The following is a 19,687-nucleotide window of genomic DNA, read 5'->3' as shown; positions in this document are numbered from 1 at the left end:
TACTCTTTCCTACCATGAGACACTAATCCTTAGCCCTATCTCTACTATCGGACGCACGCTCCTACAACACATACATACACTGAACATTTTTCTCTCTCTTTGTATAGACTAATCTACGTAATCCTTTGTCCACAACATGTGGCACATGCATGAATTTTCTTTACAAGTTGATACATAGACTAAACACGTTGAATACCTTTCTCTTACTCTCTTTCTCCTTGGCTTTCGCTGGCAGCAGACATTCACGCCAACACCCACTTATTTCCACATAAACTTTCTTTATCATGCTAGAGAAGTGGTCTCATCAATATACCAACACATGTTCCTAGTACCCATTACAACACGTAAACACACTGAAAATGTGTTTTGAGTGTCTTGAGTTGAAAGCCATGTTTAGTTTCAGAACAGTTTCCGATGGTTAGTTGTTCTATACAAGCCCTGGAGGTGACTGGTTCTCAGTAGACAGTTCTTGAATTGGAAGCAACAGAGCAAAACATTCTTCCCATGTTGACACGAAGAAAATATATGCAAAGTTGCTGCAGAAAAGGTTTAATATTTATGAAGCAATTCTGGCTTCTGATTGGTTGGTAGCAGAACGTGAATTAATTATTAAATATTGCAACATTTTGCTCCCTCTTTCTCCTTTAACCGGTCTCCTTCGTCCTGACCACTACTGGCTACAACATGTGCATAAAGAACTAATCTCTCCTTCAATGAGCCGGCATGATATTAAATCTATGTTTGCATACAAGAACACTTCCAGCTACTTACCTGTTTCTCTTTTGTATATTTTTACTAACGAAAATGACAAATAAAGTGGCTTTTGAATATTAGAATGAAACTCCATTTCATTGTCTCTTATTCTATATATTATTTGATTGGTATTCACATTTTTTTAAATTATTTTATTCACAGATGTTTATTATAAAATGCTATTTATATTGTATACTATCTTTTGATGGTTCGGATTGTATGACCTGGCTACGCCGGGCGTCCCTGCTGGCTTGGATAAATACTTTTGCAGTTTTAACAAAAGAGCTACAATAATATCAGAGTGTTTCCATTTACACTGAATATCTACAGAATGCCAACATCAATATATTACATGCAAATCAGTCCCCTGTGGAATTTCCACAGGTCCTGCTAGTAAATAAAATAATAGAATATGAATGCAAAACTTGGCCAACCAGAACCGTAAGCGACCCAAAATAGGAAGTCTTTAATTTCAGGAACAAAATTTGTCCGACCACGATTTGTTGTTGACTTTGAATCGCAATCGCATACACCTCTGGTTTATCAAACCTTTATATTTTAAAGTGTAGTATTATTTGATTTAGATTCACATTTTTTTGATTATTTTATTAACAGATGTTTATTATTATAACATACTATTAATATTCTATATTATTATCTTTTGATGGTTCTTAAATTTTTATCTAATCAATGGACAAAATACCTTGCATAGAGGCCAAAACCTTGTGTGCTGATGTTTGTATCTTAGATCAGGTTTCATCTGCTGAGTGCGTTTTAAGGAAAGTGGAAATAAAAAAAACACTCTAAAGCTACCGCTGAAACTAGCCCCCCCCCCCACAAAAAATACCTTACTCCTATTACTAACTTCTAAAATATTTGCTCTTTTGTTACCAAAGTTTTTCAGGGTGTTCATGTATAATGGTTTTCAAAAATGAATAATCTTATTGTTTAGTGTCCTCAGCAACAACAATAGCAGTTAGATAAAGTCCACAAAAGAGTTGTCAATCTAATCGATCCCACTTTATCAACTAAGCTCCAGCCCCTGTCTCATCGCCACAATGTTGCATCACTGTGCCTGCTTTACAAATATTTTAATGAAATGTGTTCTAATGGCCTCGTTTCACTTGTAAACCCCTCGACGTGCATATCCCCGACAAACCCGCTTAACAATAAGATCTCATCCCTTCACTGTTGTTGTCCCTAAATGCCAGAAAGCTTTCTGTTCTAATTTCTTCCCTCAGGCAGCTAGACTTTGGAATTCCCTTCCTGCTGCCTGCTTCCTTGGCTGTACTGATATGCAGAAGTTTAAATGTAACATAAACAGATATCTTGTGAATCTTTCCTAGACATGGCCCCAAATAGTAGCCCCTTACGTCCAAGTGGCCATATGCTTTGTAAGGGGGGGGGGGACATGAGTAAAAAAAAAAAAAAGTTAAAGAAAGAGAGAGAAAGAAGTTTTAAAGATGGAATACATACTATAAAGTTGCTTTTGAATATTAGAATGAAACTCCATTTCGTTGTCTCTTATTCTATTATCAGTATAATTCTTATAATTAATATCATTAGTTCCTGTAACTCTTCAAGGGTAATCTTGGCTTTTAGGAGTGACAGGTCAGTCCTACAGTTCTAAAAACAAATTATTTTATAACTCATTGAAAATATGTTTATTTGTTTATTCAAATTATTATTCACTCACTAGGATTTTTTACACAGGTCAACATCAAAGATTTCACTTTGAGAACAACCTGTAGTGTTCCCTGGAGTCTGAGTGGCATCAAGTCCCCCCCCCCCAGATTTCCAGTACTCTCCACCTCTTTTGGTAACCTTTGCAAATTAATTTGCATTATCGCAACAGCCATTTACCATTGATTTCTCGTTGGTAGCGACCATTGGTGTTCACTGGAATTTGAGTGGCAACAACAGCTCAAAATATCGATAAAAAAAAAACCCAGTTATAAAAGAGTGAACCTTTTCTTTGAGTAGGAAAACACACTAATACTGGATTTTTGCTATTTTCAAGCCCATTTTTTTTTTTTGTTCTTTTACGGTTTATGAGAAAGAGAAAGAGAGGGGGTTAAGAAACTATTATTTCTTGGGAATGGTATTATTTTCGTCCTAATTCTTGGCTTTTAGGGGTGACTCAGGTCAGTCGTACAGTTGCTTTTGAATATTAGAATGAAAATCCATTTCGTTGTCTCTTATTATATGAGCTGTTATGGCTTATCATCATTATCAGTATAATTCTTATAATTAATATCATTAGTTCCTGTAACTCTTCAAGGATAATCTTGTTACACAATAGGATTACTACGTTGGAATTTCTGAATATACAAACGGTTTCTTAAAAAAAAAAATATATATATAATGTTGTGTTGAATTCTTTCAGCGAAAGCTAAAGATAAGTACATATCTTATTTCATTTTCTCATATTCTATTTAATCATATTTTGTTAGAGACTAGCTTGGGTGTACCCAACCTTGCCGGTCGTAAAAGATGCTTAAATATATCTTAATTCATGCAGATTTTGTTACAGAGGCAATTCTCGATTGAATATTATATTGTACCTAACATATTTTATGCTCTGAACACATATGCCAAGTTACATAGCATTGCAAAAAATAATTAAAAAAAAAAAACTCACTTGTCTTTCTTCAGTTGTTGAATTCTCCAAGCATTTCCAAGAACATCTTCTTCCATGAGTTCATTAACAAATGAAGAGTCAAAAGGACAAAAAGGAATTTTCATTGCTTACTTTTCTTGCTGATATATGATTTTTTTTTTTTTTGTTTACAAGGGAATCACCTCTTATCAAGACCCAGAGGTCACTCGAGGATAAGTGTTAAAGAATGTACAGTGGTCAAAAGAACAACATCAAATCATTTCTCTCTGATAGGCTCATAAGAGTAGTGGTTAATGGACAAAAATCAGAGGCCTGCAGTATTAATGCTGGAGTCCCTCAAGGGTCCATCCTGGGCCCAACTTCTTCTCTGATCTCCCTAAACACATACTTAAATCATTCGTTGACATTTATGCTGATGACACGACCATCTACGGCAACACATCAAAGGCTGTAAATGACAAAGCTCTCTCTGATTCTCTCTCCTCTGATCTCGAACGAGTGGTTCAGTGGGGGAAGACGTGGCTGGTTACCTTTAATGTATCTAAAACTAAACTCCTATTTTTACATTATCAATGCTCTGATCCCCATCTGGCATCAGTTGAAATGGATGGCTCTCGTCTAGGAGAAGCCCCATGTTTTGACAGGCTTCTGGGCTTGACCTTCACTCCTGATCTGAAATGGAACACATACATCAAGTCTGTTGCCAAGGTCGCTGGAAAGATGGTGTGATCCTTCTACCGCTCCAGAAGATATCTCACTACTGATGCAATTCTCTATCTATATATATAAAAGCCAAGTACGCCCAAAGATGGAATACTGCTGCCATATCTGGGCAGGAGCTGCTAAAAACAGCCTATCCTGCCCTGACAGAGTGCAAAATAGACTTCGTGGCTTAGTGGGGGATGCCCTTTTCTCTTCCTTGCAACCTCTCTCCCACAGAAGAGACGTTGCAAGCCTATCTTTGTTTTATCATTATTTCCATGGCAGGTGCTCGTCTGAACTCTAATCTCTGGTCCCCCCCTCGCCAATCATTCACGAAAAACACCCGTCTAGCTGAATCTACTGTCAAAATCTTTCCCTACTCGTTATCTATGCCTAAATCAAAACGTAGATTCCATGAACAAAGCTTCTTTCTTAGAACTGAACGCCTGTGGAACTCTGTTCCGTCTGCCTGCTTCCCTCCTGACTACAACTTGGATGTCTTCAAGTCCAATGTAAACAAATTCCTGATGAACCGCCCCCTTATGTAGACACTTTATTAAATATCCACACTAACGTACTGTACTTACAATAACCCTTATCCCTGAGTGGCTTCTGGGCCTTGATAAGTGGTGACCACTTTGTAACAAAAAAAAGTCATAGTAATCGTTAGAAGTGTAAATTTTGTAAATTGGATTACTTAAGGGGAGCGGCTCATCAAGAACTTGTTTACATTGGACTTGAAGACGGCCATATTGTAGTCAGCTGGAAAGCAGGTAAACGGAAGAGAGTTCCACAGGTGTCCAGTTCTAAGAAAGAAGCTTTGTTCATGGAATCTACATTTAGGTTTAGGCACAGAAAAAGAGTGGGGGAAATTATTGATAGTGTTTTCAGCCAAACGAGTGTTTCTTGTGAATGTTTGGCGAGGGGGGGGGGTATAGATTGGGAGTTCAGACGAGCACTTGCCATGAAAATAATGATAAAACAGAGACAGGCTCGTTACGAATGTAAACAGTAAGAATATACGGCATAATCGCGTTGACACATCACCAAAGTTTAAGCAACATTGAGCTTGGCTAGTACCAGATGGGTGACCATTTGGGAATTCTAGGTGCTGTATGTGCTCTCTGCTTATCTCGGCATTTGTTTCCATTCGTGCTGTACATACACTTCACTTGCCACTTGTATTTAACAATGTTGACTCAGGAGAGGTGTGGTTGGAGATTGCGTACCTCCTGCCACAAAAATTTGTATGCGCAGGCACCCCTTCGTGGGTATCCATAGTGTGTCAAAGACTGAAGGAGCCTCTTTTTTTTACAAGCAGTGGAAGATATTTCTTAAACCAAAATCAAATAAAAAAGATAATTAAATCAAATTGGTTTAGGCGAAGACTGAAGGAGCCTGCTGTTACGTAAACGTTACCTTACTCTCACACCTGTTTCTTTATGTATCATGCTAGTTATGATAGTCCGTCCATGTGGATGACGATGTCTTCTTCATCTTTAAAAAAAATTTTTTATTGACTCTGTGACTGTGTAGCCTGATGCTCGCAAGCACATTCCCTAATAATAAGTAAGTACCATCCTTCAATCTATAATAAAAAGCAAGGTGTATTTACGTTGTACTTTTATTTATTCAAAACAAGGAACATTCCTATTGAAACATAGGGGCTACTGTAGATTAGGGGCTGGAATTATAAGGGGGCATACTAAATAGGGAGTTATGCAGCGAGATGTTTGTTCACTTTACATTTAAATTTCTGCATGCTAATATTGTCTGATGTTTTTACATGTCCTTATTTCTAAGTTGTAAACTAAATTGTTATGAAAACATTTTTAAGTTAACATTACTAAATCAATGTAAATAAATATTTATTCTAAATATTTTGATTATTCTAAAACATATTTTAGATGACAAATCTTTTTGGCTTGAATAATCATAAGAATCGTCAACCAGCTACCTTTCAGCATTGCCTGCCAATATCTAACACCAGTTTTGAAACTGTATTGTCTCCCCTTGTTCTGCGATCTTCAACATGAAATTTAAAAAAAGTTGTTTCGTGGCAGTAAGGCATAAGTGTTGAAAGTGTTTCTATGAAACGAACTGGATTTGAACTCAGTACCTCCCGATTTCCAATCCGTGTCGTTAATAACTTAACCACTATCAACACTAAGCTATTAGAACGTTTTTTTGGCATATGGAGACAATGTTAGTTAATTATGATAGTCCACCTATGTGGATGAGGACGTCTTCTTCATCATTTTTTTTTTTAATTGACTCTGTGACTCCGTTGATGACTGTGAAACCCGATGCATGGATAGAGCACAAGAAGACAGGATTCGGGTTTTGATGGTGAGTGGCCGCCGCTCGTCGCTCAGTGTTCGACACTTCGTAGCTGCTCACTCATGCTTGTTGTTGAAGAAGGCCATCATATTATATTGTACCTAACATAGAGTACTGATTTTCAAAGATTAAAAAAAACCAAAAAACCTTGGGTGCCATCAGCTAGAATCGAAACCAAAACATTTAGTTCTTCAGACGCGTTGCCTACTGTTTAAGCTAACCTGGCAGATAGATAAAAAAGATTAAAAATTAAACCAATTCTAGCTGGATTGAAATGGTGCATGCGAAAAACTGATAAAAATATGTCGGCAAATTGAAACTATCATTTTACTTTTCAACTTATTTCTGTACAGATTGTTCATCCAAACAAAGATTTTATTCATTATAAACCATCCTTGGTGTATGATTACTATTTCATGTTAATTTCAGTGTTATCTGACGAGTAGGTTAAGAGTTTATCGGTTAAATATTCACACATGCATACATTTACTGTTTTATTTATATAGATATGGAAAATTATCCCAAGTTCATGCCTGAGCCGGTTAACGCTTCCTAATATCTTTGTTTTGTTTTTTGTTTTTTTTTATATACATACTGATGTTGGGATAATTAATCAGGAATTAGAAAAATCTAAACTTTTCAGAATATTGGAATCAAGAAAAATTTGTGCCTGTTTTCCGATGCCGAAACCGATTCTTTTAACTTTTGTTTTGTTTTTGTTTTTGCTTAGTACTTAATTTTACACGACTTGCATCCGTGATGGAATGATAATTATTGATTTTAAACGACAAGTAAAACTAAAATCGATAGATCTTCTCTACAAGTGTCTTTGTACGTTTGGGAAAGTATATGTTCATGAGAATATATTTGATAGGTTTTTTTTTTTTTTTACTATAACTCCACTCCCTCTCCCCCAAACAACTCTATATTTAGATATGCAAAAAAAAAATCAGAATCAGGAATTGTATCAGAATTGTATCATAATCAGGAATTTAGTACAGAATCGGTAATTGTATCAGAATCGGGGGAAAATATTGAAATCATCCCATTCGCCCATGTATGGAATATTGTTGCCACATTTAGGCTGGTGCATCTGTTACTAGTTTCTCACTCCTAGACAGGGTTAAAAAAAGAGTCGCAACCTGACAGGTCCTGAACTGTCATCTAAGCTTAAGCCTCTGTCCCATCAACGAAATGTTGCATCCCTTTGCCTGTTCTACAAGTATTTTAATGGTGGATGCTCTAACAGACTACAAACAATGGTACCCCCTCGACGTAAATACTTCCAATAAACCCGACAAGTTGCTAAACCTCCCCCCCCTACAAAGTAGAGATCCATATGTGTAAGGAAACCTTCTACTTCAATAATTTCTTCCCCAGAACCGCTAGACTTTGGAACTCCCTGCTTTCCTAACTGTACTGACATGCAGAAGTTCAAGTGTAATGTGAACAGACATCTTGCTACTCAACTTCCCTCATAATATCCCTGCAACTTATGTTCCCGATAGAAGCCCCCTACTTCAAAGTAGCACTGTGCCCTGTTTGGGGTGAAAATTGAATAAAAAAAAATTACAAGTTTGAAAGGTACACCGTGGGATTGAGTCGGCTTGTTGTGTAGTCTGCAAGCTGGAAACAGAAACAGTTTAGTGGGCACTCCTTTTTATCATTTCTTGTTGTGATCGGCTGATTGATGGCCTCTGATTAGACAAGCCAGAAAGGAAGTTAAATGCTTGCACCAATCAGCACCCCCGAATCTCTGCAAATGTTGATATACCCTTTACTTTTTTCAACATGCCTGATTCAATAAAAATCGTTTGTCCTTATTAGGACATCAAGATTTTCTCATTTTTTTTGTTTGTTTGTTTTATTTTTGCTTTTTGTTTAGACTAAATTTTCCGTTGCTGACATGGCAAAAATCGTCACATCACTAATACATAAGATAACTATTTATTGGTTTTAAACTACCAGTAAGACTAAAATCAATGGATCATTCTCAACTCATAAAAGTATTTTTGCGTTTGTGAAAGTATATGCACATTACGGTAATCCGAAAATTTAAAAGAAAGAGCAAAAAAAAAAAAAAATTTACCCCCCCCCCCCAAATAGTCAGAATTTACAAATCACTGGAATGCGAAAGCGCGTTGTGGAGCAAAAAAATATATAATCCAAATATATATATATATAAAAGAAACTTTGTCTGTGTGTGTCTGAGTTCATTCGCTATGGACTCTATAACAGCTGAGTTGATTTTTATGAAATTTCACGCAAATGTTCTTCATGTATCTGGCAGTGTTCTTAAATAGGTTTTATATTAGAATATCTTTCATACATATCGATAATCGATAAATTCGATGAAAGAAGGAACAAGCGATTTTGATTAAAGTCAACACCTTATACAGCCTAACATCACAAATGCATTTGAGAAGTTTTCTTACCACACAAGCAGAAAGCCCCAGTGTATAAAATCAACAGTAGGTTCTTTGATATGACAGAGGTGTATTCGAAATGAATGTTTCTGTTTAGAGCACAATTGAGCCATGATACTTGATTTTTCCATTTTAAACTTGAATATATATATATATATATATATATATATATATATAGTGTAAACTTTTGTTGAAAATTCAAAGACTCACGTTTTCTTTTTTATAACCTTCGTTTATTTCCTGGATTTTTTCCATTACAGCTGTTTCATTGATGAGTAGGCAATTTTACGATTTATGTTTCCATAAAAATATCCTGTCCCCATCAACTTCTTCAGACGTTTATCCATTAGATTTTTACAACAAATGGTATATTTTTAACATGTTAATGGGGACAGGATATTTTTCTTTGTAAGGAAACATCATTTTGTTGGTCACTCTTGGCTATGAATGGCAACAAAGTTTATATAAAAAAATATATTTTCGCAAAAATTATCTTTACTTTCATCATATTTTGCTTAGGGTAAAATTTTTGAGTATGAAAATCTATCTCTTTACAACCCCCTCCTGTTCATAACCTATCATACTTTCATCAATCACAGTCCATTTTCTGTAGGCTGTTTTTGAACCCAGTCAACGGCGGGTACTTCTGCTAATATATATATATATATATATATATATATATATATATATATATATATATATATATATGTATATATGTAATGAAACATCTGTAATGAAAAAATCCAAGAAATAAACGAAGGTTATAAAAAAGAAAACAAAAGTTTACACTATATATATATATATATATATATATATATATAGTGTAAACTTTTGTTGGGTAGGCAATTTTACAATGAAACAGCTGTAATGGAAAAATTCCAGGAAATAAACAAAGGTTATAAAAAAGAAAACGTGAGTCTTTCAATTTTCAACAAAATTTTACACTATATATGCTCTGCACCTATTAAATAGATACATTGAGCTTAACTCAAAATTAACGGCGACTGGTTTTTAAAATAACAATCTAGACCCGTTAAACGAAAACGGTAGACATTGAAAGTAACAATATTTCAAAAACAAACTTAAAAAAAAAATTATATATATATAAATTCTTTGAATTGTATAACATTTTCTTGGGATTATACGACATTTTTCAACTTTTCTTCTTCAAGCCTGGACTTCCTTTGGAATATCCTTTTAATCTATACATTCCTGCGTTATCATAAACTTTCACACAAATATGACTACTTTCATAATTTGTAGCTTTCAATTTATATTTAGAGATTTTAAAAGAATCCAAATTATAAAATTTTGGAATCGTCCCATCACTGATACATATATTTCTTTTCTGTAAATGTATTATATATTTTTATACAATATCTGCATTGTCTTCATTATTTCATTTATGAACATGCACCTGTGCGTTCATGGCATGGGCCACCCTCTGTGGCAATCTGAGGTTGTTATGTGATTCAGTCAGCACTGTAACAAAGAATTCACATCCCAAGCAAAACCACAACACCAGTTTATAAATAAATAACAGATCTGGGGGGGGGGAGATTAAAAGTTGTACCTGTTTACTTAGGTTGAACCACAAACTTGCAGAATGTGATTATTGCATGATCAAATCGAAATAGTTGAAAACCACAAGGACTCACCTTGTCCAAAGAAGTTCCTCAGCCCAACTGACTGGCCACAAGCCCTCAAAAAACAAAAAAACAAAAAACAAAAACAGCTCCCTTATCGAACGTTCAACTCCCACTGCTACTTCATCCCTGAAAGACTAGCTTCTAACTGACTCCCGATTCTCATCCCCTGGAATCTTTCCACCCCTGACTGATTCTTGCCTTTGTTAGTGATCATTATTCGACCACCCAGAAGTTGACTCCTCAAGAGATGCACTAGATAAATTTATGTCTCGCTTCACTTCTGTTGCTAATCCATCATGTTATCCCTCTCAAATTCGCTTCTCATTGTTTCCAAAAAATATATAGTTTAGGTAGTATAGGTTTATTAAAAATATTTCTTTATATATATATCCTTCACTCTATAATGAAGAGCAATTTGTGTATATATTATATATAATTAAATTAAAAATCCATTTCATAAGAAGGAACAACAACAAAATCAATTATCTGTACGATCGTTTCGGAAAACAATGCTTTTTATCGTGGTATACATCAAGTTGATGTATACCAGGATAAAAAGGATTGTTTTCCGAAACGATCGTACAGATAATTGATTTTGTTGTTGTTCCTTCTTATGAAACGGATTTTTAATTTAATTATAATTTGATTTTTAAATTTTAAATTATCAATCACATTACTTAATATTGAATTAGCTCTAGGACATTTAACTATCGAGCTTATTATATATCTAAATTACAACGAGCACTTTCTCTTTCCTGTATTTTAATTAAACTAGTAATTTCACTGTTACATTAAAATACACTCAGCTCTTTAGACTATTGTTCTAATCTCCTTAAATTATATATATATATATATAGTGTATAAGTCTGCGAGTGATCTTAGTTAAGTTTTGTCTTAGAATACCTCCGATAATTATCGATAATCGAAACCGTTATTTTAATTTATCTATCATCGGTAAAGACATTTTTTCCATGTCGTCGCTTAGCAACAATGATAGAACAACGAGCCGTGAAAATTCTACTGGGAGTACGTTGATAACATGTTTTTTTTTTTGTTTTTTGTATGATGTGGTCTGTACGTTCAAACTTCGCACGGAATTTTCTGAATTATGTTTCATTAACTGCGAAGAATTTTATAAGATTTGAGAATTTACGTGTTTTTTTTTAATGCATTTCTTCTCCTGTGAATTGTCTATTAACAGTAGAAAGGTTTATTGAAAAATTTCTTGTTATTTTGTGTTGACTAAGATCACATTCTTGTTGACCCATGATTGTTTTTGCATGAGTGCATTCCCTATGGACTCTGTAACGGCTGGGTTGATTTTTATGGAATTTCACACAAATGTTCTTCATGTATTTAGCAGTGTTCTTAGATTTTATATCGGAATGACTTTGATAAGTATTGATAATTGAAAAATCTGATGAAAGAAGAAACAAGCGATTTTGATCAACGTCAACACCTTATAAAGCCTAACATCACAAATGCACTTGAGAAGTTTTCTTACCACACAAGCAGAAAGCCCCAGTGTATAAAATCAACAGTAGGCTCTTTGATATGGCAGGGGTGCATTCGAAATGAATGTTTCTGTTTAAAGTACAATTAAACCATCATACTTGACTTTTTCATTTTAAACTTTAATTAAAGCTGTTATATATAAAAATAATTTCATAAAATCAACAGTAGGTTCTCTACAGTACAATCTAGACTACAATTTATTGTGGAATAAGTCACTGCAGATAGGCATGTGATCTTTTTCCTGGTGTGCCAGGATAGGTCTCAAACTAGGACAGGCAATCAATCAATTTGATTGAAAAATAGATTTCACCAATTTCGATGGCAATAAAAATATGGAAGGGTAAAATATTCGTTGATCATCATTCAATATATAGCGTAAAGGTTAGAAGCTTTGACTGTCGTTTGGGCTGTCGGGTTTTGATCCTGGCTTGAGGTAGTTGCCTGTCTAGCCTCACTGATGAGCTGTGAAACAGCGAAACAGTATTGTATGTGGATGACTATATATATATATATATATATATATATATATATATATATATATATATATAGTACAAAATTTTGTTGAAATTCAAAGACTTACATTTTTTTCTTTTTTATAACTCTTGTTTATTTCATCTTGGATCTCTTCATTTCAGCTGTTTCGTTAATGGGATGGCAATTTTATGATTTTATGTTTTCATAAATATTTTCTTTCTCATCAACTCGTCAGATGTTATTTCCATCCGATGTTACCAACAAAATGTTAATTTTGTACATGATAAACCTGGTGCATTCGTTTGGGGGGGGGGGATGCTATCCCCCACGTTGTTACTGGTCGGCCATCTTGGGTACCGTGCAAACCAAATTTCACACAAATATGCTTCATGTATTTAGCAGTGTTCTTAGATTTTATATCAGAATGTCTTTCATAAGTATTGATAATCTTATATATATATATATATATATATATATATATATATATATATATATATATATAAAAGTTACAATAAGTTTACTAAGGTAATCAAAATGGTAAACTTAAAATATATTATAAATATTAAAGAGTTAATATTTACAAGTAAAATAAACTCAGCCAGATGTAAAAAGCTCAATAAAACCGAAAAGGAAATAGAGCTTATAATATGAACAAATGATTAATAAAACATGTTAAATTAAAATTTTAAATTCGACCATTTTGGATTTCACCATTTTTGGATTTTTACCCTTCACCGGACTATCCATTCATGTGAAATCTTTTTATTATTTTTCTTTTGCCTCCTGTTCCCCTTACCTCATCCTTTTTTTAACCAAGTAAGATCTTTGACTTAGTTGTAGCTTCATTAAATACTTTTATATGCAAAATTCGATCCTGCATTTTGCTAATTCCTGCCCTCTGATGAGAAGGAGAGTATTTCTTCGAAACTCCGTGGATTAAGGACTATCCACTTATCTTGTGCTTCCTTTTTTAAAATTAAATATGTTTTTAACTCTTTTTCAAGATGTCTTTTAACATGTTTTATTAATCATTTGTTCATATATATATATATATACATATATATATATATATATATATATATATATATATATAAATTATTTGGACTATACCACATTTTCAACTTTTTTCTTCAAGCCTGGACTTCCTTTGAAATATCCTTTTAACCTGTAAATTTCTGTGCTATTATCAACTTTTATACAAATATGACTTCTTACATAATTTGTAGTATTCAAATTCATAGTTTGCCTATGAATATAATTTTGCTAAACTACCTTCCTCTGAGGATAATAGTCATTCTTTGAAAGTCCATGAAATAAGGAAAATTTTCAAGTTTTCAACTTGCATTAGTTATTGAATAATAAATTTGTTGTAAATTTTAAATTCAATTTCTTATATCCAATATATAAAAGGCTATATCTCTGACTGTCTGTCTGTCTGTCTGTTTCCATATTTTCATACTCTATCTTCTCTGAAACTAAAAGTTGCAGACTGGCGCTAGGAGCCTCAAATGAGTGGATTTTTACGGGCCGTTCTTTTATCTGTCTTTAGCCGTTAAAATAGTTTTTAAGGGGTCAAAAATGGGTCAAAATTGAAAAAAAATCGTTATACATTTTGTAAATTCATCTTAGTTTATTTTTAAGTTTTAATTTTTTAACTTTTAATCCGTCCATATGTGTGTCATGTTGGTACAGTGGTAACGTCACCAGCTTTGAATGCTACGGTTTTGGTTTCAATTCTAGCTGATGGCACCCAATTACTTTTTTTCTTTTTACTTTTGAAATCATGACTATAATGATATATACGAAATCCGGACGAATTAAAATATCATATTTAAGTGTATTTTATGCCCGGGCAAAGCCCCCTCTCTTTGCTAGTATATATATATATATATATATATATATATATATATATATATATATATATATATATATATATACTAGCAAAATATATATACAAGAACACAATTAAAGACTGGAAATTATAATTTACAAGAATTTCTTGTTCGACAGGATACTTCAAAATAGTATCCTGTTAGCCAGTAATTACCTTCAGCAAAGATTGTAAACAGAACCAGGAGAGAGTAGAAAAGAAAGAGTTTTTTTTTGTTGTTTTTTTTGTTTTTTTTTTACACAGGCATCACCACATTATCAAGGCCAAGAGGCCACTCAAAGATAAGGGTTAAAGAGTTTACAGTAGAAATTGGAAAATATAGTAATCATTAGTAATGAAAATTCGGTAAATTTGTTAACTTATATGGAACAGCTCATCAAGAACTTGTTTACGTTAGACTTGAAGACAACCATATTGTAGTCAGCTGGAAAGCAGGAAAACGGAAGACAATTACACAGGCGTGCAGTTCTAAGAAAGAAGCTTTGTTCATGGAATCTATGTTTAAGTTTAGGCACAGATAAAGAGTGGGGGTAATTATTGATAGTGCTTTCAGCTAGACGAGTGTTTCTTGTGAAAGTTTGGCAAGGGGGACCATAGATTGAAGCTCAGTCGAACACTTTCCATGAAAATAACGATACATCAGAGACAAGCTTGCAACATCTCTTCTGTGAGATAGAGGTTGCAGGGAAGAGAAAAGGACATCTCCTACGAGGCTACGGAGTCTATTTTGAACTCTATCAAGGCAGGACAAGTTCTTTCAAAAATCCCCCTAGATTTGATGAGAACGACTACCCATGCTGGAAAAATGAAATAAAGATTTGGACAATGATGACGGATTTACCAAAAGAACAAACAGGCATTGGCTGTTAGCCTTTCACTTAACAGAAATGCAAAACGGGCAGCTATGGAAACAGAAATGGAAGAGTGTAACATCACACTTCTCTCACACGATGAATATTCTCCAAGTAAAATTTTTTTAGTTGAGTCATTGACCATGGCAGTGATTGACACAGCTTGTACTCGGACCGTTTGTGGCCAAAGATGGTTGGATGAATATAAAAAGAATATCAACCAAGAAGATATTATTATTAAGAGAAGTAATAGACCCTTCCGATTTGGCGACGGAAAAAAAAAAATTTTTTTAGCCACCTCCACAACATCTGAGCCAGCAGACTTTAATAGCAGTTTTAATTTCTCAGCTGAGGCATGTCCAAACTGCCTGTGCAGTTTTTCTAAACTTTTTTTTTTCTTTTTTGATTTTTAATTTCAATCATTCAATCATTCAAACTGTCTTGTTGTAAGACGCTTCTCAATAACCAAGGGGATGCACCCCGTTTAGTGAGGCAATGGTTGTCTTCAAGTCTAACGTAAATAAGTTCTTGATGAGCCGTTCCATATAAGTTATCAAATTTAACAAATTTTCATTACTAATGATTATTATATTGTCCAATTTCTACTGTACACTCTTTAACCCTTATCCTTGAGTGGCCTCTTGGCCTTGATAATGAGTTGATACCTATGAAAAAAAAAAAAAAAGAAAAAGTCCAAAGTGAACAAGTTCTAATTGAATCGTCCCCCTAAGTAATCCAAGTTTCAAAATTCCCACTGTTTACTATGCTAAAATCACAATGACTAATGTATACCTATTAACCCTTATCCTCGAGTGGCCTCTGGGCCTTGATAAGTGGTGACACCCTTGAAAAAAAAAAAAAAAAAAAAATTGTCTTCCTGTCTCTTGCCATTGGAACTCTTCACTTTCTAGCTGCTCCTGCCCATTCTGCAATCTGATTGGTCAGTGTGTGACCGAATCACCTGGCATGGATATTCATACGCGAGAGAAAATAGACCTTTATTTTCATTTGTGACTGTTGCATGTGTCTTTTGCCATGAAGTTATTAGATTTCATATTTCTACATTTAGAAGCATCGATTAATGAATTTTATGTTTTCTTTATTACAGGGATAACCGCATCACTGGGCAGAAAAATTTCCATGGTTTCTGCATTCTGATGGGCACGAAATTCCTCTTCTTCAGCAACGTTGACAATAAATCTATTTCGTACTGGGATCGAAATTCTGACTTAGAAAACCAGAAGCAAGGCGAGGCAGCAGTGGTCAAGGAAAACGAGGTGATGGTCAACATTCAACCTAGGTTGGAATATTTCCCAGGAAAGATGGCCCTTGACGAAGAAGGCTACCTGTGGGTCGTGACCATGGACCTCAGTATGTACTTCAATGAAACAGACAACGTGGACACGCGAATGAAAATTGTTAAGATTTTTGTGGATAACCAACCGTATAATTACGAGGTGTTGACCACTTCCTGTTCGGCGCGGATGTTCATGTCGGCCATAATTGTGTTTATCTGCTGTTTATTGGCTTCCATATAATTTCATGTCAAATTGCATTTCTGAATTTTTGAGATGACGATTGATTATTCGTATTAGTTGGATTCTTCGGACTATGATTCTCATCTTGAGTGCCATTTTCACAACGTTCCGGTCAATGTAACCTTCGACCTTCTTCAGGTGTAGATCTTAGGAATGTTTCTGTAGAACTCGAGAATCTGTCTGTCAAACGCAGGAATGTTTCTGTTGAACTAGGGAATCTTTCTGTTGAATTCGGGAATCTGCATGGAATTTTGAACAAAACCCTTTATTTAATCCACAGAGCCGGTTGGGGGGTATAGGGGGTAACATGTTCTTGTTCCGTCAGCCCTGACTGGATAAAAGTTATAAGTAATTTGCAATTGTATTTTAAGTGTCACCTGCATTGAGGATTGAACCTTTAACCTCCAGAAGTGAATTTTACCAAGTTCTTTACGTGGGTTCTTGTGCGGAACGAGAGCATGCTACTCCCCGTGGATTTAATGAAGGGTTTCATTTGAAATTTTCGAAATTCTGTGCAGATTCCTAAGTTTGGCAGAAAGATTCCTGAATACAATAAGATACAACTGAGGAAGTCGGATGTTACATCGGCTGAAACGTTGTGAAAAATCACACGCAAGATGAGAACAGTAGTCCGAAAAATACAAGTAATATATGCATGTGTTATGTTTTTATTTTTTTATTTTTTCTTTGTCTCCACCTGCACTAATCCTGTGAACAATTGACGACCAAAACTCGTAGAACATTTTTCAGTGCAAAAAAACGACTCCATTAAAAAAAAAACAAAAAAAAAACTGTTAATTTTTTTTTTTGTTTTTTGTGCTTTCTATGTTATTTTATCTAAACAATAATCACCCGTCTCCAAATCAAAAAGTTTTGGTTTTTTACAATTATCAGATTGTTCTTGAGTTACTGCATTTGCTATCGTATTAAACATTCCTCTCTATCTCTCTCACTCTCTCTCTCTAACTGTTCCCTTAAAAAAAAAATCCTGTGTTTTTTTTTTTTTTTTTTTTTTTTAATTTGCAAACGTTTTATTCGTATATTTTATGGCACATCAACCCATTTGTTTGTGGATTTATTCAGTGCTGAAGCTTTTAATTTTGATATCATTTTATTTTGATTCATTAAAGTTCAATCTTTTATACGACGGTCGTTCCAAAAGTAAAGCCTCCTATTTTTTTTTTTAACTCCAAAAAGTTGAAGAGATACGAAGATAAGAATGGTATCATTAAAACGGGCGAACTTTTGTGCCTCAAAATTAATTTTTCTGCATAGTCGTCACCATTCTCAATGCATCTTTGCCATCGAAAAAACGGTAGCTGTGCATAAATGTCCGAAGTGCACTTTGTCCTACTAGGGTCATTCCGGAAGTAGAGCCTCCTATTTTTTTAACTAAAAAAGTTGAAGAGCTATGAAGACGGGAGTGATACCATTAAAACGAGCGACATTCTTGATGCACTTTTTTCAGGAATTCAACAACAAATCTTTGCTTCTGACGAACGTCTATGACAGGCGTTGCTTTCTAAGAATCTCACACCGTCAATATCTGCAGCAGAGAGATGAAACTTTCAGGCCATGAATGCATAAGTACAATCATGATAACATTGCAATTTGCAATCCCTCTTTGATCCATTCCGACACAATAAAAACTAGGAGGTATTGCTTTTGGAACGCTTCTTGTACTATAATTTAGTCTTGTGAATAAATAATATTATTTTTATTTTTTCAAGTGCAGAGTGACCCGCCCACCCACCCTCCGCTTTTAATATAATAAAATTCACAATCCATATTTGGTACAAATAAACTTCCTGTTTCTGTATTTTTTACGTGAGGATTGGATTATTTGGATAATTTAATTCTTCAGATGACTTGTGTGCGTTATTTTTACAACGTTCCAGTCGAGGGAATCTCGAAAACCCTTTAATTAATTCATAGGGGTAGTATGCTCTCATTCTGTCAGCCATGATTGGGTAGAAGTCCCCAGTAATCCGCAACTGCCTTTTACCCGCAGAAGAGTGTAATTTACAACCAAATTTTATTCAGTACTTTATGCCATTATGTGTCACAGTTCTGGTACCTTCGTATGAAATTTCGTAAAAAATCAGCCTAATCGTTTAGGAGTCCATAGGGAACGAATTCATATATACAGAGACACACACAGACACACACACAAAGTTCCGTTTATATAATAGTAAATTACATGGCTGGTACTTATGGGAATAGAGGGGGGATCACACTATATATATATGTATGTATATTTGAAATTGGTATATTTAGGCAACATTTTTTCATTCAAGCAAACATTATTAAATGCAACGGAAACACTTTGCTTTATGATTCGTTTTTCTTAATTTTTCGATTTTCCGTATAATCGTTTTTGTATCAAAATCAAAAATATTAATAAAAGTTCCATATTTGTTGCTGTCACGAGCGTTTTCAATTCGTCCACGAATCATCATCAGGTGTTGAAGTCAAAGTGCGAAGGAGCGAAAATGAGAATTAAAAGTTAAAACTAAAATATACAGTAAACGGCGATAAGTTAAAATATATAGAGTCGATGAAAAGTCGATTAAAAATGTAGGTCGATTAAAATTTGGGTATTAAAAACAGCAAGTTCGTGGACACCGTTGACAAAGTCCGTCCAATACGAACTACACAAAACATTTTAGAACATTACTGCTTTTCTCAAATGCGATATCATTTATAGTGGATTGTAATAATAATAATAATAATAATAATAATATATCTGATTTTGAATGGTCTTTAAATGCAACGGATCTTATCCCTCCTCCCTCCCACTCAGATTTTTATCTGTGGAGCCATCTCAAAGTCAATGATTGATAAATGGGGTCAGAAACAGTCATTTCCTTTTATTTTTACGATTATTTTTCCTTTTATTTTATCATATTTGATATGAATAAACTTGAG

At 34.2% G+C, this 19,687-nt stretch overlaps 1 protein-coding gene across 1 annotated transcript in view; it reads left to right on the top strand.

The window, feature by feature from the left end:
* The window catches only part of LOC145269487 (dopaminechrome tautomerase-like), a 92,368-nt gene extending 73,790 nt beyond the window's left edge, over positions 1-18,578 (top strand). Inside the window, exon 2 of the mRNA XM_080125212.1 lies at positions 16,330-18,578. Within this exon, the coding sequence (XP_079981338.1) occupies positions 16,330-16,759 (430 nt within the window). The 3' untranslated portion in view covers positions 16,760-18,578. The remainder of the gene's footprint in view (positions 1-16,329) is intronic.
* Positions 18,579-19,687: the final 1,109 nt, after the last annotated feature.

This window comes from Euprymna scolopes, chromosome 45, assembly GCF_053919585.1.
Source record: "Euprymna scolopes isolate OS-2025 chromosome 45, ASM5391958v1, whole genome shotgun sequence".
NCBI classification, from domain to species: Eukaryota; Metazoa; Mollusca; class Cephalopoda; order Sepiida; family Sepiolidae; genus Euprymna; species Euprymna scolopes.
This window is presented reverse-complemented; position numbering and strand designations above follow the sequence as displayed.